This window comes from Penicillium mononematosum (genome assembly GCF_028829835.1).
Source record: "Penicillium mononematosum strain IBT 11891 chromosome Unknown utg000003l:1.0-8172316.0:1.0-8177699.0, whole genome shotgun sequence".
NCBI lineage: Eukaryota > Fungi > Ascomycota > Eurotiomycetes > Eurotiales > Aspergillaceae > Penicillium > Penicillium mononematosum.
Genome location: NW_026643273.1, coordinates 5,618,188 through 5,640,711, shown reverse-complemented (window position 1 = coordinate 5,640,711; position 22,524 = coordinate 5,618,188). Strand labels below are relative to the sequence as shown.

Here is a 22,524-nt window from a genome sequence, read left to right as displayed (position 1 = left end):
ATAAAAGATGAGATATCAAAATAGCAGCGCAGAAGGCATCCTGGTAGAGTTGACCCCTGAATACCAGCTATGCGCTAGTCGCTGTCTCTAATAAAAGGTGGAACTATATGAATTCCAGGACTGATAGCTCCAAAATTGCGAACGGGCTTAAGAATGAATCCATAACACATTTGAGACAGCCGTTTGACAATAGCAGAATTAATGAATTAATCACATATTCAAAGGGAGTCCTATAATTATACAATGTCTACATATGTAAAATGTCCATTTAGGATGTGCATGTATGGAAAGGGGTACCAGCCTTCAACGACGTCATAGAAGCAACATTGACAACAATGAACATCCACACGTACGCGCTGTGTCCAAAACACCCACAAACCAATCCAATCCCATCGTAAAACACCCCAAGGCCAGAGATCTCACGAATTAATGAACTCCCTCCGCCTTGCCGCGCGACACCTAAAACCAACACAGCCCACCCCCGCACACAGACCAACCATCAGCATCAAAGCCAAGACAAAAATCATGTCAACATTCACAATCCCCAACTCAAGCCTCAACGTGAATAGCATCCCAGACCTAAGCCAGGATGATCTACTCTCATTCCCAGCCTTTAAAATCTGGATAACAACCCTCCAGCAATCCCTCGCGCGACAAGAACACCCCTCACACGAGTTCCACAGTGATCCATATGTCCTACGCAAAATCGATATCCAGTCCGTCGACCGCTTCGGTGGCGGGCGACTAGGCTTCATCAAATTGAAAGCAGAGGTATCCAATGGCCAGGGCGAGACTTTGCCCGGTAGCGTATTTCTGCGGGGTGGCAGTGTCGGCATGTTGGTGAGTTGTCCCCCAACCACCAAACTTGAACCATTTATACTCGATAAGAGGGGCTTTCCCTTTATGCTCTACGTATGTAGACATGTAGGCGAAAAAGAAATATTACGCCCCAGCCCCACCATCGAAAACATAAACCTGTTTCATTCTTTTCTAATTCTATGAATAGCTCATCCTCCAACCGGATGATATACCCTCCCCGAATGAAAATGACAAGCGCGCTATCCTGACCATCCAGCCCCGTATTCCAGCGGGCTCGCTGTCGTTCCCGGAGATCCCGGCTGGGATGCTCGATGACAGCGGGACGTTTGCTGGCGGTGCGGCGAAAGAGATACAAGAAGAGACGGGGCTGCGGGTTGAGCAGGGCGATTTAATTGATATGACCTCGCTGGCGCTGCAGGCTGCACAGGAACCTGGTTACGGTGAGCGCCTGCAGAGTGCTGTTTACCCGTCTCCTGGCGGGAGTGATGAGTTTATTCCGTTGTTTTTGTGTCAGAAGGCTATGCCTCGCAAGGAGATTGAGGAGTTGCAGGGGAAATTGACGGGATTGCGAGAGTCCGGGGAGAAGATTACGCTTAAGGTTGTTCCTTTGGCGGATTTGTGGAAGGAGGGGCTTAGGGATGGGAAGACGTTGGCTGCTTGGGCTTTGTATCAGGGGTTGAAGCAGGAGGGGTTGCTTTGAGTGGGAATAGTAGATTTGTGTCAATAGAGGGTTGTTTGTATCACTTATTGTTCTACTGCAAGCTAGTGAGATATGCTACAATTGCTAGCTCACAACTTCCATTTCTTTGCCAGTTCGATTCCTTCAGCCAGTGTTCCAACCCTGGCATCAATAGCATAACCCTTTTTTTCAAGCTTCTTCATCTCGTCAAACAACGTGTCCAAAGGAACAGTAAAGCATTCAATAAACTCATTATCCTCAAGCTCAGGCTTTGGGTTCTTGTTCTCAGCAAGAGACATATCGACACGGACATGGACCATATGCAGGTTGGTATTGCAAAGTCCAGGGTCTGATCAAGTTACATATATTCGTCAGCTTTCAGCGCCCGAAAAGGTCAAACAACGCAGGCAAAAGAAAACAAAGCCGACAGCCATCGCTCACATACCGTTATACATCACTGGACTAGTCTGCTCCGCCACACCAACGTAACCAGTCTCCTCTTTAAGTTCTCGAACAGCACACTGCTCAGGCGTCTCACCCGCATCAATGAGCCCCGCAGGAACCTCAATAACAATCGCATCAATTGGCGGCCGGTATTGCTTCTGGAGAAGCAGCTCCGAGCCGGTATCTTTGTTCAGAATAGCGACGATCCCAACGCCATCGAGCTCGAGACCAGCAGGACGAGTCTGGAAAATGCGGTTAGCATCAAATGCGAAATACAAATTTCAAAAACATAGGCTCTAAAGGTTGCTTGAACTGGCTGGTAATGGGATCGACCAATGCATCCAATACAGATTACATTGCAAGGCAACCAATGGTCATGTGGTTTCGGTTGGTACGTCGGGCAACGCCCGGGTTTATGCCACCTGGAGCACAGGTTCCCGAGGATGGGGAGCCCCACTAGCGCTAACCACATTTCCTGATTCAGACGAGGCTGGAGCTTAGTCTGTCACGTAGGTGGCCCTCGTGTCATCTCGATACCTGCACCGGGTGTCATGCATATACCCCGGACATCGACCAACGCGCAGAATACGGATAAGCAGAAAACAAAACGGGATAGGTCTTACCGTGCGCTCAGCTGATTCCCATGTTCGCTCGACACCCAGGGGGTCAGTGTATGTTGTCTTCACCATGCGAGCCCAGCGGGCTTCGTTGGGGTCCTGTTTGGTAAAACTTGTCAGTCATGGCCTAGCGCTGTACTACTGGTGATACCACCCCAAATCTATTTTATACATAGCAGATTGGGACTTAATTGCTGGGGGACTTCTCGGGGAAATTGGAGTAAACATACCAACGGACCCCGCGAGACGAGTTTCGACTTGGCCTGCGCGCGAGCTGACATTGTAATGGGTTGGCAGTGGTTTAGATTGAAAGAGTGGGAACAAGTGGCGGAGATTCGATGGCGTATGATTTATCCGTCCAATGGAGTCCTAGACTGACGTTGCGAGATCTGCGACCAATCCCAACCGGAGTGACCTCGGGAGGGGTGATGGCGGGATGGCGGGGGAAGCGGGGTTAGCCCTTATCTTATCAGTCTGATATTGATGCCTTCGATGTTTCTTGAGTGTATTCAATCTTAGGATGGAAAAGATTGCTATATATTACGGGGCATAAAGTAAAGACTCGAACCGACTAATGAAAAGGTATAGTTAAATGGTATCTCATTGCGCATCAAAACCTGTCTATGCAAAGACGGAAGATACTGAATAAAAGTGCACCAGGCAAAGAAGAATGTAGCAATGACTGGACACAGTCCAATCCCAAACAAGTCTTGCCACTCTTGTGTCAAAGCAATCCAAAAGCTCTTGAGAACGGAAAGCGTCAAGAGAAATCAAGTGTCCATGATACATAGAGTGGCGCAAAAAGCAGCAAATAAAAGAAGAAAGAGCTCCATAACGACCATACGCTCGCTATCATGACATCGTGGACGTGCAAGCGTCACCAGCGACAGTGCGTTTAAAGGCTCGACTGGACATCAACGGAGACATCATTCTCGATATCCTTCAGACGATCCTCAAACTCAGACCAATGGTACATGACAGTCTTTGCGCCAAGGTCAGTCAGGGCCTTCGCCATCGCATTCTGGGTGTCTTCGCCATTGTAGCTGCCAACGTAGGCGATGACGGGGATACCAGCACGAATCGCGGAAAGAGCGCCAGACTTGCTGTCCTCGATGGCAACAGTCTCGGCAGCAGTCTTGCCGACCTGCTCAAGAGCATACAGGTAGATAGCGGGGTCGGGCTTCGAAGTAGGCTTCGGCAGAGAGCTGGCGGCGCTGAAGACCTTGTCCTCGTCAAAGAACTTGTCCTGACCGACCTTCTTGATGGAAGCGAGGACGCGGCGCAAAGCGGAAGAGGATACGACCGCCAGACCGTACTTCTGCGCCGCGAAAATCTTCTCCAGCTCCTCGTTGGCACCGATACAGGGCTTAGCCTTAGCATTCAACTTGGCGATGACTTTGTCCTCTTCCTTCGTGACGTATTCTTCCAGCTTCTCTGCATCGATCTCGAAGTCGTACTTCTTCTGGAGGGAGACGATCATGCCACGGAAGTTCTGGCCAACAAAGTCCTTGATGAGCTCCTCGCCGGTGTAACGGTCGGGGAGGTTATTGGCCTCCAAAATCTCATTGGCCAGGTCGGCACAGGCCTCGAAGGCCAGCTCCTCTGAGAGGACCAGAGTGTTGTCGCAATCGAAGAAGATTTCTGTGATCTGCAGTACCGGTTAGCACCAGTGGGTCTCTCTCTTGGGAGATACCGCAATCCTCGCACCTTAGTCATGATGAAAGTACGGAGAGTAGATCCGGGATGTTTGTTTATTGAGATGGGAATGCGAGAAGAAGTGGAATCTGTCTAGTATGATCTAGGAGAGTGGTGGATGCAGGTCAAATGAAGAGAAGAGGAATGCCGTTGAGGAAATAGGCGACTGGAGTATTTAAGTCAAGGCAAGAGCTGACCCCGAAAAGCAATGACGCCGCGCTCACAATCTCCAAGGGGAAATCGGGCCAGAGCGGGAGGGGCTGGTCACTGACGTGGGGCTAGAAGTACCAGATACCTGAGATTGGCCCAGTTTGTTCGTACAAAAACAGGTATCTCATACCTCGAACCTGGGGAGACGGCCAGACATTCAGCCAATAAAAAAGCACAGACCTATAATGGACTAGTCTGTTTATGGACTAGCGTCTTTTTTCTACGCCGAGCAGGTGCGAATGGTTTCACCTCGCAGTTTCTCGTAGTTTCTCACATTTCTTTTCTCTCACCGATTCCCTTCAATGTTTTCCGAGTTTGAAACTTGCCTTGATATACAATCCCGTTATCTCATTCTTCTATGAGTGCTCTGGTCAAGTGACTTTTAATATGCAAGTAACCTTCTCACCTGATGTCTAGATCGTACAGGACTCTATATTGCAAATGGGCCGTTTGATTGGACATCGCCCCAGGGCTGGATACGACTATACATCAGCCTACTAGGCCCAAACTCATGCACGGCCATGCTCCCGTCTTTTCACTGTTCTTTCACTGTCCTCCGAGGGGAGGCGGAACTCCAATTCGGAAAAAGCAGCCGGGGTACGGAATGATTGAGAATCATACACAAGCATGCAGGCCCGAAGCTCCGCCCGTTGGTCCATTTTTCCGTGTCGTCTCAAATAACTGGCGCGCTCAGATGATATCGAGCAAGGAGTATGCACTTGGACGTTCGGAGCATGCTTGGCGGGGATTTAAGAGAAAAACCCGACATTAACATTACCTCGGTAGTGAGTACATACAGTACTATTCCAGTTCCGGTGAACGATGAGCCATTTGACTGCCTTATACCTCATTCTATTATCGACATGGTCAAAGTGTTAATCTATTATCATCTCCGTGCCAGGGGGAGTTGTGCCCAACCATGGAAGTGTACTTCGTACTATCATTTCCGGAGCATGACACTCCGGAACCTGGCGTAGGCTTGCTAGAACCTTACTCATTATTTCATTATTCTATCCCAATAGAGACAGATTTACACAACCAGGAACCATGTAGCACAGCGTGTCGTATACATACATTGCACAAAGCCGGGTCCACCTCATACAACCATCCTGATTGGCTAGACTCAAATCCCAAAAGATAATTCCACAACGGCCTCTCACATTTGGCCCGAAGACCAAAAAGAAAAAACACCGCAACATAACCCTTCATCAAATCAAAACCAATTAATCAGCACGATTCAACGGGTCTCGGGCTAAATCGCCATTTTGCACAGCCGAACCCGAAACGGCCCCTAGTACAACCCCGGAGTACGACCCGATACCAATATTTGAATTCCAAATATACTTGGCAACAGCTCTAGCCAGAGAAAGAAAACATGGGGTCCTCCGATACTTTCCCGACACTAGAGTCCCTTCATTTCCCGTCGGCGCAGCTGTCAATCTCCCAGACGCTTTCGTCTCTGCGTCAATCAGCGCTGTCCGTCGCCAACCGGCTCCAGTCTATTGAGACCGATGCCGCTTTTGCGCAGGAGGTCGCTGACCACTATGGTTTACCTCTGGTCGCTAATGAGCGCTGTGGAAGCTGGTATATCCCGCCTACGGCCAAGGCTGGCAGTGCTTATTTCAAAAGCACCGATGGTCATACCGGTCAGTGGGATTTTAGCTTTCGTAGGCTGAACTTGCAGTTGCTCCCGCTAGCTAGGGAGCATGGGGGGGTTAGTATAATTCCCCTTCTTACTGTCTTCTTTGCTTGTGGAGTGACGTCTGTGTTAGAGTGCCTTTGGCTGGCCTTCATTGAGCCAAATATGGGCCATGGCAAATCCATCACTGCATAATCCTCACAAGAGCCCGTAAAGGAAACGCAAAAAGCTGACTATATTTTCTTTGATTCTGCAGCTGTGTAATTGTGGACTCAACCCGCCGAGGAAAACGTATGTACCCCTACCTGCACCATCCCAATTAGAGGATCATCCCGCTCCCCTTTCCCAAATGGTCACTATGCCTAAGCCTTGAGCTATTTATTAACCCGTCCCTAGTGATGCCCGACGCATTATCAAAAACCGTCCCAATCTGGAGCGCCGTCCTCAACAGAGCCCTGTTCCCATCCGCAACTGCATATCACCCAGTCCGCCTTCCACCCGATTACCTGGGCGCATCGGAAGAAGCGCAAATCGAGAACCGAATCGAAGGATTCGTGCATTCACTAAAGGTACACATGCATAACACGAATGCAACTTGCACAATAGTTGCACCGCATCCCCCTTCTTCATCCAGACAAAAATGGCTGATACTTGATAACAACCAGAGCCTAAAACTCGATCTGGATAATCTGCGCCAGCAACTCGGCAAACCAATCGAGATCGCGTGGGCAAACAGGACATATTTCCACCCGCAAGATCTGCACAAGGGCGATGAGTACAATCTGCTCGTACTATGCTCCGCTTCGAGGCGCGTGCATGGCGCTGAAATGTCTGAGGGTGGATACATCCAAGGCGCGGGTGATGATAGCGAGGCATGGGCACATGGCCTGACGCCGCCAGTGTTCTGGGCCAACCAGGATGTTTTGAAGAGGACACCTGAAGATGAATTGCCGGAGCTTATTGCGCGGCTGGTGGCTGAGCATAAGCTGCTAGATGTAGCTCAGGACGCGGCGCTCATTTCTCCCACGCGCAATTTATACATTGGCTCGGGGGCCGGGGTTGATGCTGGAGATAAGTATGATCTTGTCATTGACTGCAATGCAAGTCCTGCAGCTGCGGAAGGCAATTCGAAGAGGCTCAATTTGGGCTGCGATTCTGGGAAACTGGGAAGCCGGGATCTACGGAAATGTCTGGATAAGGTGCGTGACTTTATCGGCGCCCGTCTTGGGGCGGATTCGTCGCTGTCGGTACTGGTTACATGCGAGAATGGGAAGGATCTTTCGGCAGGGACGCTTCTGGCGATCGTTTGTCTGTTTTATAATGACGAGGGTATGTATGCAATGGCCCAGGTGGTCTGGGTGATGGATTCAGACGCTATGTGATAAGAGGAGAAAAATAACTAATTGTTTTTTACAGGCCACTTCGATGCCTCACTGAGCAAGCGTGCGATCAGCAAGCAGTTCATTCGACAGCGCCTAGCCTGGCTCGTGTCGTCGAAACATGACGTGAACCCGTCTCGCGCCACGCTTCAATCTGTCAATGCTTTCCTGATGCAGCCGCCGGATTATTGACCTCGAGCAATGTGACTACATTGCATCGCTTGGTAGGTCCTGATTCGTGTCGAAGCGCCAGGGCCATAAATAACATGCCCCGGAGATCGCTCATTCGTTGTCCACGGCCTCCACGATAGCGCCGGCATTGCCCTGGTCGAGTGAATCCAGCACAGTCATATCCTCCGCGCTGAGGTCGAAGTTGAACACATCCGCATTGGACACAATTCGTTCGGGGTTGTCGGTCTTGGGCAGAGGCACCCAGCCCTTCTGCAGCGCATAGCGGATCAAGACCTGCTGAGTGGACTTGCCGTATTTCTTTGCGACTTCCACTAGTGTTGGGTCATTGGCTTTATAGTTTCGTACGATGGGCGAATAAGCCTCGACGATAATGCCGTTCTTCTGGCAGTATTCGTTGATGACGCGCTGCTGGCACCAAGGGTGGAGCTGCAAAAATAGAATGTCAGTGATCACGATCAAACCAGAGATCTAGCTATGTAGATACTCTAGAGTAGAAATAGAAGTAAAAGCACCTACCTCAATTTGATTAACATGAGGCGGGAACACTTGCGCATATGAGCGCATCTCCTCAATGTGCCCCACACCGAAGTTGCTAACACCGATACTCTTCGTCTTGCCCTCCGCGTACAGCTTCTCAAGCGCCTGCCACAGAAGCTTCCGCCCAGAAGAGCCAGAGCTGGAAGAGTGAATCAAGAACAAGTCGACATATCCGTCAGCGCCGGCAATCTTGTGGACGGAAGCCAGCAATTTATCGTAGGTAGCCTCGACCGAGGCTGCGGGGCTGAGGATCTTGGTCGTAACGAAGATCTCATCTCTGGGAACGCGGGTGGTGCGCAGTGCCTCGCCGACTTCTGCCTCGTTGGCGTAGAACTGTGCCGTGTCGATGTGTCGGTAGCCTGCGTCCAATGCCTTCAGACAAGACTGCACGCACTGGTTGGTGGGGGAGCGGTAAACGCCGAAGCCGAGGCGCGGGATGCGGACACTCGAGTTCGGGAGAGGAAGGCGATCGGTGATATTGAATGAGGCGGACATCTTGGAGAAATCTGGGGGTATTGTTTGCGAAAGGAAAAGAAACTGACTGGGAGTGCCGAGTTCAGAAGAATAATCTCCTGGCCCCGCTTTGCGAAAATGACCTCATTTTGGATGACTAAACTCAAACACCTGCCCGGGCCGCGGCTTTCCAAGGTTCCGACATCACGCTTTCTACAATATTACCAATATAGGCAAGTCAAATTGATTTTATCCTGTTGGACTCTTCTGATCGAGAATCCCTAATCCCCTGCCTATTTACTGTCGAAAGCTGACCTTTGTACAAACTTGTTCCTGTATTGTACCTAGTCGGCAGAGAATTGCGTGATACATACATGTACCATTTGACCACTAGGGCTTCTGACTGGGCTTACTATTATTTTTATAATGCTATTGCGCCATCGAATAACATTGCCTGGAGATTTATAGCGCAATTTACTAGAGCGCTTTTGAGAAAACCAAATCAAGCTTCGGTGGTTATGTTTTTGGTCAGTTCTAGTAAACACATGTATTCAGGTAGTTTGCCGCCATGATAAGTCTCCATAAAGACTACAAGTCTCGTTGTAAACAGATACTCCTTGCAAGAGTCTTGTTCCTCACATCCCTCCTTTGTGGCCTTGATCCACTGCCTCCAAATCTCGATCTCAGCTTTTACTATACCCCAAAGAGCAGGGCGTTGATCTGTTTGGACAGGAACATATAATGGAATCTGGTGACCTTCTGTTTGGAGGCATCATTCTGTTAAACCAGTCCACTATTTATATTATTAGAATATAATCCACAGTGCCAAGGAGCATATTGACTATTTACCGTTATCATATTCTATCCACAGGCTGCGATCCCATGACGACACTGGTGTGAGTTGATTGATCCATTCACTAAACGAGCTTTTGGTCATTGTACCATCATAAACAGCATGTGTGCTCGGTTTCAAGCCACCAGGTCCTTGAATCACAATCATATGATTCCAGCCGACTTTCCTCATAGAAAACCTCTGTAGTGATGATAGCTCGTCTCGGAAAAAGTCCCAAACACGCTGCCAGAGTAGAACGCCCTGAATCTCGACGGACGAAGTCGAATAAAGCTCTTCAACAGGTATTCTCACCCGACAGAGAGTAAAAGTAGTTAGAGTCGGCTTCGCAGTGGTGAGGAACGTTTTCAGGGCACCAAAAGTGGTACAAATCGAATCAAGGTGAAGGTCTCTGAGCCGGGTGAACACAATGTTCTGGGAAAACCTCTGAAAGAGTTGAGTATTTTGCTCATACATGGACGACAATGCTAGCCTTCTTAGACTAGGAGCGAATTTGATCATAAGATCAATCCAGGTCCGAGATGCAAAAATGGTGACTTCGCTTCAGCCCCTCAAACCATATGCATAGATGGAGATCTTCCAGCTCTTCTAAGATAACAAGAAGAGAATTGTACTGTGCTTCCGTCAGCATGAGATTTGAGGAAACTACGCCACAAGCGTCAGGACAACATGTATGCAGCTTTCTGATTTTTCGGCTGGATCCGCTTAGCGCTTGCAAAAGGCATGATAGGGGCCAAGTGCTGCAACGGGCTGTCCAGCTGCTTCTAACATACGACAGAGACGAAAGTGAGAATCGGACATAAAACTGATTCTTCAGGTCGCGCCAACCTAGAAATCGAACTGTATGTTGCCGTGAATCGAGTAGAAATGATGTCGGGTGATGGGAAAGTCCGATTGTTTCAAGGTTGCGAAAACATGCGAAACATCTGCGAAGCCTGTCGACAAAGGTGGCCGATACAAGAACGTTGAGGTGGTCAGCGGCTATAGCTTGGTATGCGGCATAACGAGATTTCAATTCATCATCATCATTCGCCAGCCTGCAGCCTTTTGTCGACACCGCATAGGAAGAGTGGGCAAATACGTCCTTGTCCATCTCATAAAAGCCTCCGAAAACGATGGGGATTATCCACAACTCCTGAACCCGGTCCCGGAAAGTGTCAGACTTGGAAATATCTTCCAGTTCACTGAGACCGCTGCTTGTTACAATGAAGCGCATGCTCTTGAAGTGCCGATCTGAGAATTTCTGGAGGGATTTTGTGTACAATGCGGAACATGATAATCTGACAGCTTGCCAGTCTGATAGCTGTAGATAGCTGCAGATCATGCCTATCAGCTCGACTGGGAGAGTCGCGAACATCTTGACCGGACTTTGTGTTAGGTCGACTGGTGATAGTAAGAAGAGAGAAGAAGAGGCCACAGGCGGTAGAAAAGAGAGACCATGGGTGATAGCAAAGAGAAGGGGGATACCATAGGTGATAAAAAAAGGGATGGAAGAGAGCTAACAAAAGAATAGAAGAGAAGAGAGAAGAATATAAACTTGAACCCCCCTGTCGTGAGCATGCTATTAATCTACTAATGGAGATTAATGTAAACTAATAGAAAATGTCAACCCTTTCACCAAACAGGGGGCGCCAATTTGCACAACAGGAAGCAATTGCATACCTCTACATACAGTTTCTATATTATATCAAGTATGTGATTCATTTCCTTCACCTCGGATATCTCGCAATTTCCCTTCGCTTCTGAGATGACTATATATAGACCTTCCCCTTTGCTTTTTGTTGAGGGCTACAATACTGGAGATCTAGTGGATAGCACTAGCATGGGAAAATCGGGAAGAAGAGAGGTGATAATGAACCTATGGAAAGCAGGCTGTATATAAAGCCTGCACTAACAAAGAAACAAAGAAATGGCAAACTAGCAAAGGCTCAGTCTGTACAAAGAGACAAAGACATCCCATGTATGTCAACACTTTTGATCTCTCTTCTTCCTTGCTATCACTCGCAATCCTCGGGCTTCTACGCAAGCCCGAAGGCCTCACTCTACAGAAACCAGGGATGCTCTCTCTACAGAAACAAAGAATAGGCCTTCATACACATATTGGCCGGAAAGGCCAACTCCCAGGGTACAATCTGCAAGGTCACGGCTGAGGCTGACGCCGCTCAGGTCCTTGCGGACCGTACCATTGCCCACGCTGCTCGCTTTACCACGCGCGTCGCCACCATCCGTGCTGTAAGATACCCCCTCTTTCCCCCCAGCCATTGACAAAGAACAACAAGAAGACACCCTGCAGCAGTTCTTAGGGATTCTCAATGTCAGCAGGATTGAACAAGCCCGGAAATTGCCATCGGACAAATTGATCGCCGCCAATGCGTACCAAGTCGCAACCAAGTCGCGTCCAAGTCTCAGTGGGGACAATTCACCTACGACTCAACCAATTGACGGTTGGACCGCAAACTGCCCTCCGTACGACAGCTCACTTCGCTTACTTCTGAACAAGATGTCCCTTTCCCCGCACGAAGCTGCTCTGCAGGGTTTCGAGACGTTGCTTTTTAGTGGTATTAGACCAATGGAGCTTTACCGTGCTGTACAACTCTTGAGATCTACCCCGGCCACTAGAGGGGGAGCTGTGAGCACTGCCCTCAGAGTTCAACATTGCTTCCGACAACCTCACTAGAGGCTGCGGTCCCAACCTGTTTAAAACGATGTTAGACCTGAGACTTAGTATACCATCCCACGAAAGGTCTGCCTGGTGTAAAAGAATTGGTGGGGGGGGGGGGGAAAATCTCTGACCTTGAGAAGGGTCAGAGCCTTTCCCTAGTCATTGCCGGTGGCCACCTCCCAGACCCTGCGAGACACTTCTCTCGCCGAGCATATCGAGTGGCCACTCGCTGAGACAGTGCATGCTACTCTGCCCCGGTGGTCGGAGGGGAAGTTGCAGAAAGGTCAACTGACCTAGAGGAACAAATCCAGTTTACGAGCTCAGGCCGGGCTAAGAATGGCTATGGAGTTTCGCCACAAGGGTTTGATACCAGAGAAGAAAAGATAGCATTCTACGATGGTTATAATGTGGATGACCCGCGAGGCCTTCTCACTTGGCAAAATCATCTGATCCAACTCATTGGCTCCTATTCCAAACCTACCTTAGTAGCGAACAAGTGCTTATTGGCGCTGGAGCAATTAACAAATAATAGACTGTGAACACAATTTTTCACTAGAGCGCAAGTAGCGGAGATGGCCCGGCCCTTAAAACGTTTACTTTATTAATTAATACAATGAGATTTCGGTGTTCTCTCTCTCAAATTCCTCCACGTAGATTCTACAAACTAAACTTACTGTAGCCAAACCGTAGATAGCTCCACTTTTGACTATACTACTCGGTGGAACCCTATTCTGAAATTATTGTTCTATTTAGCGCTTCCCCGTATAATTCCAAGGTTCTTTAATCCCCTTACGCAAAAGGGAAGGCTCCACGAGGGGGCCGACTAATGTACCCGAGTATTTGCGTTATAGACATAATTCCAGACGCATATGTTGTGTTCCATATGGTACTCATTTATGTTGTGTTCCATATGGTACTCGTTTCTATAGGCAGATACTTGAGTGTCATGCCAATAGCAAGCCATTCGTTCGCAATTGTGTCAGTGATAAGTGACCATACAACTGACCCATACCTTCAGACACGATGCACATCATCGACATGCTGTACTTCAGGAATTCCTTTGAGATCTCGCTCATTTTGGATGGTCTGCAAGCGAGTTGGTACGAATTTTGCCCTAATATTGTCCTGGGCAAAGAGCTCGTTCATATCCTCGAGCAAGAGGCCTATACTTTATTAGCAAGTAAAATAATCAAATGCTGGGACCGGAGCTTACCATTCGTCTCTGGTACAAGGAACCAAGCAAAAATGACCATGGCAAAGCAGAAAGATCCATATATAAAGTAAGTACCAAATCCGTTGACACCAAGAGTTGCGAACATGCTTGGAGTGGCCTTCGCGACAACGAAGTTGAATAGCCACTGGCTGGCTGTTGCCATTCCCATCTGAAGAGTTCGCAGACGGGCGGCTGGTATCTCCTATATTGATGGTTAAACAAGGCCAGAGAGAAAAGTCTGCAATGATTTGGCGTACAGAACAGTATGTCCAAACAACAGGACCCCATCCAAATTGATAAACAGCAGCGAAGATGTAGATTGCCACCAAGGCAACATAGCCTGCAGCAGTTGGGCTCATCCCACTAACAGGAGGATCAAAGCGAATGTAAAAGCCGACATAAAATAGGGCAACTCCCTGTATAAAGTCCGTTAGCATGAAGTATGGATGATGATCGTGGTAACACTCCTACCTGAACAACACCGGTCCACAGCAAACTCCGCCGTCGACCTAGTGAATCTGTCACGAAGAAAATGAAAATGAAGCATGAAACTAATTTGACAATGCCGTATATTCCCGTTGCAAATAGTCCAACTGATGACTCGGATAAACCAACGCTTTTGAAGATTTCCGGGCTGTAGTAAGTCATGGCATTCGTCCCAGTCAGGTTGCTCCACATCATCAGTGTCACACATAGGAAAGTCCGACGCCGATACGACTTCACCGTAAACGCCTCTTTGAAAAGAGTAAAAGCAGACGCGTTAGCAGCAAGTGCTCTCTCTTCTTCAAGTTGGAGAAGAATTCCTTCCATTTCGTTTTGCACATAAGGATGATCCATTGGAAGGTCGCGTAGCTTCGATAGAACAGCATGTGCTTTCTCGGGGCTCTTCATGGCAAGGAAGCGCGGTGACTCGTTTGCAAATATCATTCCAATGAAAAGGATCACCGCGGGAAGGGCTTGGAGGGCTAAGGGAATGATGTACTGTGGTTTGCCCTTGATATGCAAGGAGCATCCATAGTTAATCCAAAATGCGAGCTGGTAATTGTTAGTTACAAATAGCATGCTCTTAGAAATTCTGAAAATCGTACCGTTAATCCAGTCACAACACTGAGCTGGTAAAACCCTGTCAATAACCCTCTAATACCTCGAGGGGCATTTTCGGACACGTAAAGCGGGTTGACTGTCGATGCAATGCCAATCGCTACTCCAGCAATAAACCTGCCCACATATAACGCTGCAATGCGACCCATAGCTGCGGCCTGCAAAGCGACTCCAATAAAGACAAGTACTGACGCGAATATGAGTGACAAACGTCGGCCAATGCGGTTGGCTAGCCATATTGCGATGAGACATCCCAGGAAAGCGCCAGCCTGGATCACGGAGACGATGTTAGAGGACAAATTGGCGTGACCGGTGGTGGTCAGCTTATTGAGGCCGTAATCGCTGGAAGATATGTGAGACGTGTTATACCGGATAACATTAGAAGTCTTCTTACTCTTTGAATGGACCCATAGTCAAGACTCCGCCGATAATTCCCATGTCCATACCAAAGAGCAAAGCACCGCCACATGCCTGTTTTCCTAGTGTTAGCGGTAGTTTATGATGGTTATAGTGAACTATAAGCAACATACCACTAAACTGACGACGATCGTCCGAAGGTTGTAAATGTTGACAGGGTCTGTTCTAACCGCCTCATTGCGAATGAACTTCTGGAGAAGCATGATGAAATTGAGGATAGGGCAAGAAGAATTGGAATATGGTGATGAGAGTATGCAATGGGGAATAAGAATGGCATATCAACTATCTATGTCATTGGTACTAAGTATAGTAGAATCCCAGCACTGGTGAGCTTGTAGTAACACTTGGCATGGCGGTAATAGACGGCCCTCAAAGACAAACCTTCCCCGCAAAAGTCTGATATTGGACCTACCTAGGTAGATAGGAATCTGGGGCTACATTAAAATTTCCCCGCATTTACCCCAGACGTACTCAGCCCCATGGAAATCGCCTAGCCAGACGGCACATGACTTTTTGACAACAGAATTGGCAAAGGATAGACCTAGAAATTCCACCACTCACAGAACAGGCAAGATGTAGGCACCCTTGAAAGAAACGAGAAAAAAAATGTGCGAATAGTAATCAGATCATGTAAGTCAAGACTGTCCTCTGAGACTAGCTAGCCGGCTTTATGCTGGCTAAGCAGCTGTTGCACATAGGTCCGTTTGCATTGAACACTTTAGCAAAGCTCACTAAGTAATAATATCTGCTTGGAATGTACCATTCAACTCATGGGACTAGACCCGGGATATATGAAGTAGTTCTACCATCTTGCAGGTGGTAGCTTTCTCTCTACATATGTAGTTATAGACCTGAGGGTCTACACGAGCCTTACCCTAGGTCTCCTTGGTTTAGATATTGCATCCACCTTTGACTCTCGATAGATTCAATGTTCCATTCATTGAACAGACTCTCGTCAATATGTTACCTGCGCTACATCATAGTGCTTGTCAAACAGTTATGATTCATAGATCAACGTCTTCACCATATACTAACCCTAGAAATGGTCTGTATGGAGCTCCCATCTCTCTTCTTAAAAGCCCTCCCCTTTATTCTTAGTCACGGTGCTTTAAATGACGCAGAAAGCAAGTTAGCAGATATTTGGGCAAAGTCAATCGGACTGGAAAGGGCTACGCAGAGATTTTAAGCGCAATGCCATTAGGGTCGGGAATAATGACCGGGCATTTATCTGCCAAGAGAGTTACGCTCAGTTACAAAAGGAGCAACCAATGCATTAGTATTAAGGAAGCAACTAAGCGTGGGCAAGGAAAGAAGAAGAGATTGCGAGGAGAGACCTGTATCCAGGTGGGATGCCTACGGCAGCAATCATCAGACCAGGCGTCAGACCTCTCCGCATGTGCTTTGTTCTTCGCCTGACTTGTAATAACCAACCAAGACGGTTCTCAACCTTGGATATCACTGGGGCTTGAATACAATTTGGCATTGATGTTCCTTTGATTATAGTAAGCGCACAATCCAGTGATAGGTTCAGGTATTGAATTACATACCCGTACACCACAGCAACTCTCGTCATAAAAGACCTCAAAACGGCTAGTAATGCCAGGGGAGACAATGTCAAAGCCATCTCTGGGTTCCGTTGTATATTTGCGGTAAAGCGCAGCCAGAAACGTGGTCATTTCAGCCATGGCAAGACTAGTGAGTGTAAGTAACAAAACATTCACATCACCCACTGGAAGCTGTCTTACTGCATCCCAATGCACATCCGTCCGCCACTAGAGAAGGCCCAAAATAACTTATTCATTGCCGCAGCGTCCTGAGATGGATCAAGCCAGCGGCCTGGGTCGAACGTTAGAGGGTCCCTGAAAACATTTTCGTTCCGATGTAGAATATAGGGTGAGATTGAAACGACAGTACGGGCAGGAATGGGATAACCATCGATGGTTGTGTCTTTTGGTAGCGATCTTGGTTGTGACGCTGGAAGAGGCGCGAAGAGTCTCAGCGTTTCTTTGATAACTGCATCCACATATTCTAGCTTGCTGGCCACTTCTGTCCGTGGTATACCGTCCGCATTAAGCTCGTCTTCTGATAGATTTCGGACTTCATTGATGAGTCTCTGCTGGAACTTCTCATGTTTAGGGCGAGAAAGAGACCAAATTGCGAACATAAGAGTGTCACTTGTAGTGTCAATCCCCCCCATCGAGGTGGTCTGCGCATTCAGACGCTATGTCGAGATCATCTAGGCCGCCCTCTTTCTGAGTGGAATGATGCTTCCAGAGCTTTGAGATGAGAGAAGTTTGCTTGGCCTTCTCTTCGGTCGAGAAATTCGAGAACGTCCGGAAAGCTTTCATTGCATGCAGTTTGATATCGGTGTATGGTATCGGGTCCTGCAGTGGGTAGAACCGACGAGCGATGCAGCCCATTAATCCGGTCCTCGAGTAAAGCCAAGTCGTGAATTTCGGGTGATGGACCATGAACCATGTAAATCTGCGACTGCCAGTGGCCATAATATCACGAAGAAGTGCACAGTCTTTTTCCACGCTATCCAGACATGCGGTTTTGCCAGCATCGCCATATACGAACTCTGTGATGTTATCCAAAGAGAAGTAATGTAGTGTGGGGAAAATGTCGATAGATCGACCGTTGCGCTCTCTCTCCAAAAGCTCTATGAACTTTCTGGCCTTTGTTTCAATCGTGCGCGCCGTCTCCCCTTCAGTACTGTAGACTTGGCATACGCATGTGCGAAGAGTTTTTTCCGGTCGCCATGCCGTTTCACAGAGCTAAACGAGAACATGTTCTGCCGCCCGTATGCCGAAAACATATTATAGAATGTGGTCCTTTCAAAGCCGCTCCCGGCCCCATAAATTGCACGCAATGCCGAAAGACTGTTGAATGATATCTCATTTGGACCCACGAGGACCACCGGCCCATATTGCTCATGAAGTGCATGAAGTTTGCGGGTACGCGTGCCCTTGTAGTCTTCGAAAGCAAGTCGCCATTTCGTTAAAGCAAAGGACTTCGGCCCTGGGATCCCAGCCAAAGGACCGAAGAACAGAGACTGGCAAATATAATGAACCACGAAAGCGATACTGACCGCAAAAGCGGCCGCGATTGTCATAAACATCTTGATGCCAGCGTTGTGGCAGACGACGTTCCACGACAATCTGTCCGCTGAGCGTACTTTGTAGGTCGGTTATAACGGAGACGATTGATGCTTCCCCTCAGTTAGTTGCCATTAGGTAACCGCCTAGTTTTCTTTCTAACACTGCAATAGCCAGCGACGGCTGGGGCTCCAGCCATTTCCATAGGATTTCTACCCCACAAGTCGACCCCGATTGATGCTTCCCCGCAGTTAGTTGTTAGTTGGCCATTAGGTAACCACCTGGCCAGTTTTCCTAACACTGCAATAGCCAGCATCCGACTTTCTGGCACAGCATACGGGGCATCCGGAATTTCAGGTTTCGGTGGCCAAGTGCGTAAGCCGAAGGTGGTAGCGTCCTCCATACTTTCGGCAAAGTGTAAACTGAGACGCCATCGACCGAGAAATCTCCGTCACGGAAGGCAAATGAAATAATTTGGGCAATAGGGCAGTACGCCAGTTGGTAATCCCTATGTATAAAATTTGGTCCAGAGAGGAAGATTTAGCAGCAGACCAGCTATGAAATTACGAAACATATATAGGCCTTACCCATCGGCGCCTTCTGGCCGACCTTTGAGGTTGCGGAACTCGATGATAGCGCACAGAACATCCCGGTTGCTTTGGGGGTCTTTCAGATAGAAGAGCTCGATGTCCCGGTAGCAGACAGAGTCTAGAAGATCATTCAAAGAGGTGTGCTTCGGAAGATCACTCTGGAAAGCTTGTCCTTGATTGCGTTTACCCAAGAACGACTCGCCCGGCAGGTAGCTTTTTTGTAGGAGCAGTACACCTGGTCGAGTCCCAGTTATAGCAGAACAGAGCTAAACTATGGAAAATTGAATAATCATTGTCATTTTCGGCGTCATTTTCACAGGTCCTTATATTCTATATGTAATGCGACCATTAAAGGCCGTCGAGAGGCCGCCACACCTTCATCCATCGCTTGTAGAAATTAGCCAACATACAGTCAGATAGTACTCAATCGGGAAAGGGCAACATACGTGATCGTAAGGTTTCTCGGGATCAACAAATCGTAAATCGGTTGCCAGCCGAATCTTACCATTAGGATCCCTGTTCTTGCAACTAGCATGCACCATCCACGGATTATGGAAGATAACGTCTCCAGCCTCGTACTCAGCAATGAGCCATTTTCGATGCACTTCTTTTCCATACGCCACTGTATCGCGGCTCAAGAAGCCACCATCACTCATGTTCTTGTTGAAAGCACTAACGCGCTCCTCATCTGACAGATTGTGTGCGTTTCTCGAAAACTCTGCTTCACATTTCTGACCGATATCAGTGGAGCCCTCAAGGTACATCAGGCCACCGCCCTCGAGAGACACGTCTCCGATGGGTACCCATGCAGTGATACTTGTAGGAGGACCAGCACGTAGGTACATCTGGTCGAAGTGGACAGGGGTCAACTCGCTATTGGGAACGAAAGCACGGAGCATGGTGCGTTGAAGCATTTGTGGATTCTTCCAGCCGTTGAATCTGCTGATAAACTTTCGAAGCTCTTCATTCGCGCAGAACTCTAGGTAGAAAGGCGCTGAATGGGCCGAGATCATGAGTTCGAGATACTTCTCGCTCTCTGCGTCGTCTTTCAGTCCGAAAAGACGGCGGAGATTCCCTGGCGGCAGATACTTCCGGCTGTCTTTTCCAGAGAAGATCCCTTCAACAGGCGAGGTTCCTTCCTTCAGCAGACCGCTCGTTGCCATATATTCGAAGTAGGCTTCACGGCATTTCAGGGAGGCTTCTCTCGGGTATACATCCCTTTACCTAGTTTCCAAACTGGATTAGCTCATATTATACTGGCACCTAGGTAGCGTGAGATAGTAGACATACAAAGAGATATCCATCCCGCTCAAATCGTTCATGCATAATTTCTAGTGGTGTATCGACTGAAGTCGGCTGAAGGTATCCGACACTGCTAGGGTCCATGGGTCCGAAATTGGACTCAAGGTTGAGTGTCTCCGGGTCGGCTGGATAGTATGTACCATACTGGTCATCGACCGCAGGTTCCAAGGTGCTGGTATGCTGTGGGCTTTCTGCCGTCCGGACTCTTGGGGCATGCTGGGGTGATTCAAGGCGACTGGGAGCCATGGTAACGGCCGTGGAAAAGGAAGCTGGGTTTCTAACAAACGTTTGAGCTCAGGCAATCTGGAATCCTAGAAACAATATAATTTCCGAAAGATGGAGAGCGGAGAGCTATGGTATGACGATGTGAACAAAGCTATATATCTGGCTCATGAAGCCACCCCGCAGCTTACGCCGGAGGCAGGCCGAGCTCTGGAGACACCAATGCGACGTTTGGGCCTTCAGGATACCAATGGGCATTACCATTGATGCAATAATTCGAATCAATCCGAATCATAGACATCTGAGATTCGAAATGGCACTATCTGTAGCCATCTATAACCGTCTAGAGCCGACCCCGCATTGGCATCTATCCCGAATGCGGGGAAGAGTATATCTGTAGCCGTCTAAAGCCTTGGGCACCCCCAACTTCTCAAACAAATTTCGCATCAATTAGGTTGCATGAAGGGCAGTTGGCTTATACAGTTGACACGGACCGGGGAAAGATGATGAGAAATGACCAAGGGCCAGAACCTTCGACAATATCGGGCCTGTGTGAGGTGTCGCTCCCGAAAAACGCGATGTGATCTGTACGTATCCTTAGCACCATGAAGAAAAGAATTTCCCCTTCAACCGGCTGGCCAGTCCAAATTGCAGATTAACAGTCTGGTCCCTCTAGGCAAAGCACTGGAGAACCGGGGATACCTCCGTGCGTCAAATGCTCCCGTGAGGGCGCCGTATGTGTCCTGGCGGGTTCTCGCCGTGGTGGTGACTTCTCTCGATACCGCCGGTCACGGAAGGAATCATCTTCGCAGATAGCAAACGAAGGACTGAGTCAGCAATGTTTGGACAACGTTCATTCTTCCCTAACAGGCCTATCGGCTTCGCCTCTAGATAATGAGGCCTTGCAACCCACAAATGCAGAGACGCCAATACACGATAATCTACAGAACCCGTCGGATGCCTTACTGATTCTGGCCCATTCAGCTGGCCAGCCGGATATACAAGAAGAACGTATTATCGACGATGACGCTCGAGTGCCTCGACATAGCCATGCTAGTGGCGCTGCCCCAGGAGGAACGGGCGGACAAGTGCAATATGACAATATTGGCAGTTGTCGTAACACCTCATCTATTACGACCACTTATCTGCCAAACCATGAAAGGGGCTCATACTATCTACTGCAGAATAAGATAATCACTTTGCCGCTGTTGCTGGACCTTCTACGTCTGTAAGTCAACGCATCGGGTAATTCGAGGGCACTTGGAACAATTACTGATCTCGGTTAGATTCAGGAAAAATTACCATCCATTCTTCCCGATAGTACCCCCAGAAGTCCTTGACCCAGCCCGCCTTGAACAGAATGCAACAAAAGAGTCTTTCCTGATCACTGCAATCTTGGTCATTGCGCTCCAGGACTGCTCTGATTTCACAGATCTCTACAAAGCCACCTGGGATTATCTCCGCCAACAGATCTTAGACATTGTTCTCGGGGTAGCTACCAGCCGCCATATTGGCTGCGTCGAAGGGCTTTTACTTCTTGGAGAATGGAATCTGATCAACTATGGCCAGACACAGGCCGACGATGGTGGTGAGGCTGCATGGTCAATCCTAGGCGTGGCTGTGAGACTGGCATATCGGCTACGATTAGAAGATAGCGGGTTCGAAGAAAAGAACCAAGAGCTCGACCCTGCGTCGCAGCGGAAGCGTCTAGCGTGGACCTGTAAGTGTTTCATTGGAATAAGAAGACAGAAATATTGACATTGGTAGTCACCTACCTCTCAGATCGCCAGATATCGATTCGAATGGGTCAAGCTTTCTGGTGTCGTGGCCCAGGTCTCTCGAGGAGATTCACAGCACAAGACTACCCCTCTCTCCAACCGAAGAATGCCAACGATGAAGATCTTGCGTCGTGGATCCAAGCACAAGTTGAGCTAACGACACTATTTGGAAATGCGCACGATATTCTCTTTGCATCCAAGTCGCACACGGTGAAGCTCATCACCCGTGGAGACTATGTCAAGTATATCGACGATACTAGCCGAGCAATGGCTGCGTGGGAGCACGCATGGCAATCACTTGCAGTATCCAAGCATTTGAAAAGCTTTTTGACATTGATGAAGGATTATCTTAGACTCTATGTCAACGCCTTTGCATTCCAAGCCGTCATTTATCGTGCTTCCCGCGCCTCCCCAGAGAAAGGCGATGTCGGTGGACCAAGTCTGGACTTTCCCAACTCGACAATGGCTAGTGCTGATGCGCGACATATTTACGAAGCGCTTGATGCCGCAGAATCGCTGTTGAAAACATTTTCCGAAGACTTCGATCCCGAAAAGCACTTACGCTACATGCCAACTCGCTTCTACCTGCAAGTTCCAACCTGACTAAATCATATTTGACTCGACAAA

General features: G+C 48.5%; 10 protein-coding genes across 10 annotated transcripts; 5 read left to right on the top strand and 5 right to left on the bottom strand.

The window, feature by feature from the left end:
• Positions 1 to 429: 429 nt before the first annotated feature.
• N7519_007164 (putative NUDIX family hydrolase) lies at positions 430 to 1,519 on the top strand (the record flags this gene model as incomplete). The annotated part of the gene is made up of 2 exons (XM_057293940.1): positions 430 to 840; positions 1,007 to 1,519. 2 exons carry the CDS (start codon positions 430 to 432, stop codon positions 1,517 to 1,519), a joined length of 924 nt encoding a protein of 307 aa, XP_057148751.1.
• An 89-nt stretch (positions 1,520 to 1,608) lies between these two features.
• Positions 1,609 to 2,840, bottom strand: N7519_007163 (MutT/nudix family protein; the record flags this gene model as incomplete). The annotated part of the gene is made up of 4 exons (XM_057293939.1): positions 1,609 to 1,847; positions 1,944 to 2,184; positions 2,566 to 2,658; positions 2,790 to 2,840. 4 exons carry the CDS (start codon positions 2,838 to 2,840, stop codon positions 1,609 to 1,611), a joined length of 624 nt encoding a protein of 207 aa, XP_057148750.1.
• Positions 2,841 to 3,454: 614 nt separating this feature from the next.
• On the bottom strand, positions 3,455 to 4,275 carry N7519_007162 (HAD family hydrolase; the record flags this gene model as incomplete). Its single annotated transcript, XM_057293938.1, has 2 exons — positions 3,455 to 4,207; positions 4,267 to 4,275. 2 exons carry the CDS (start codon positions 4,273 to 4,275, stop codon positions 3,455 to 3,457), a joined length of 762 nt encoding a protein of 253 aa, XP_057148749.1.
• A 1,564-nt stretch (positions 4,276 to 5,839) lies between these two features.
• Positions 5,840 to 7,674, top strand: N7519_007161 (initiator tRNA phosphoribosyl transferase family protein; the record flags this gene model as incomplete). The annotated part of the gene is made up of 4 exons (XM_057293937.1): positions 5,840 to 6,110; positions 6,500 to 6,672; positions 6,769 to 7,432; positions 7,520 to 7,674. 4 exons carry the CDS (start codon positions 5,840 to 5,842, stop codon positions 7,672 to 7,674), a joined length of 1,263 nt encoding a protein of 420 aa, XP_057148748.1.
• Positions 7,675 to 7,764: 90 nt separating this feature from the next.
• Positions 7,765 to 8,706, bottom strand: N7519_007160 (aldo/keto reductase family protein; the record flags this gene model as incomplete). Its single annotated transcript, XM_057293936.1, has 2 exons — positions 7,765 to 8,100; positions 8,191 to 8,706. The coding sequence occupies 2 exons, from the start codon at positions 8,704 to 8,706 to the stop codon at positions 7,765 to 7,767; spliced, it is 852 nt and encodes a 283-aa protein (XP_057148747.1).
• A 1,688-nt stretch (positions 8,707 to 10,394) lies between these two features.
• On the top strand, positions 10,395 to 10,751 carry N7519_007159 (uncharacterized protein; the record flags this gene model as incomplete). The annotated part of the gene is made up of 1 exon (XM_057293935.1): positions 10,395 to 10,751. The coding sequence occupies one exon, from the start codon at positions 10,395 to 10,397 to the stop codon at positions 10,749 to 10,751; it is 357 nt and encodes a 118-aa protein (XP_057148746.1).
• An 85-nt stretch (positions 10,752 to 10,836) lies between these two features.
• On the top strand, positions 10,837 to 12,191 carry N7519_007158 (uncharacterized protein; the record flags this gene model as incomplete). The annotated part of the gene is made up of 3 exons (XM_057293934.1): positions 10,837 to 10,956; positions 11,600 to 11,746; positions 11,808 to 12,191. 3 exons carry the CDS (start codon positions 10,837 to 10,839, stop codon positions 12,189 to 12,191), a joined length of 651 nt encoding a protein of 216 aa, XP_057148745.1.
• A 999-nt stretch (positions 12,192 to 13,190) lies between these two features.
• On the bottom strand, positions 13,191 to 15,110 carry N7519_007157 (sugar porter family MFS transporter; the record flags this gene model as incomplete). Its single annotated transcript, XM_057293933.1, has 7 exons — positions 13,191 to 13,339; positions 13,390 to 13,591; positions 13,647 to 13,805; positions 13,861 to 14,424; positions 14,478 to 14,832; positions 14,885 to 14,961; positions 15,021 to 15,110. The coding sequence occupies 7 exons, from the start codon at positions 15,108 to 15,110 to the stop codon at positions 13,191 to 13,193; spliced, it is 1,596 nt and encodes a 531-aa protein (XP_057148744.1).
• Positions 15,111 to 16,362: 1,252 nt separating this feature from the next.
• Positions 16,363 to 20,143, bottom strand: N7519_007156 (cytochrome P450; the record flags this gene model as incomplete). Its single annotated transcript, XM_057293932.1, has 10 exons — positions 16,363 to 16,398; positions 16,455 to 16,599; positions 16,653 to 17,081; positions 17,128 to 17,580; positions 17,640 to 18,084; positions 18,344 to 18,513; positions 18,593 to 18,753; positions 19,042 to 19,772; positions 19,810 to 19,819; positions 19,886 to 20,143. 10 exons carry the CDS (start codon positions 20,141 to 20,143, stop codon positions 16,363 to 16,365), a joined length of 2,838 nt encoding a protein of 945 aa, XP_057148743.1.
• A 489-nt stretch (positions 20,144 to 20,632) lies between these two features.
• N7519_007155 (uncharacterized protein) lies at positions 20,633 to 22,500 on the top strand (the record flags this gene model as incomplete). Its single annotated transcript, XM_057293931.1, has 4 exons — positions 20,633 to 20,706; positions 20,796 to 21,347; positions 21,406 to 21,839; positions 21,887 to 22,500. 4 exons carry the CDS (start codon positions 20,633 to 20,635, stop codon positions 22,498 to 22,500), a joined length of 1,674 nt encoding a protein of 557 aa, XP_057148742.1.
• Positions 22,501 to 22,524: the final 24 nt, after the last annotated feature.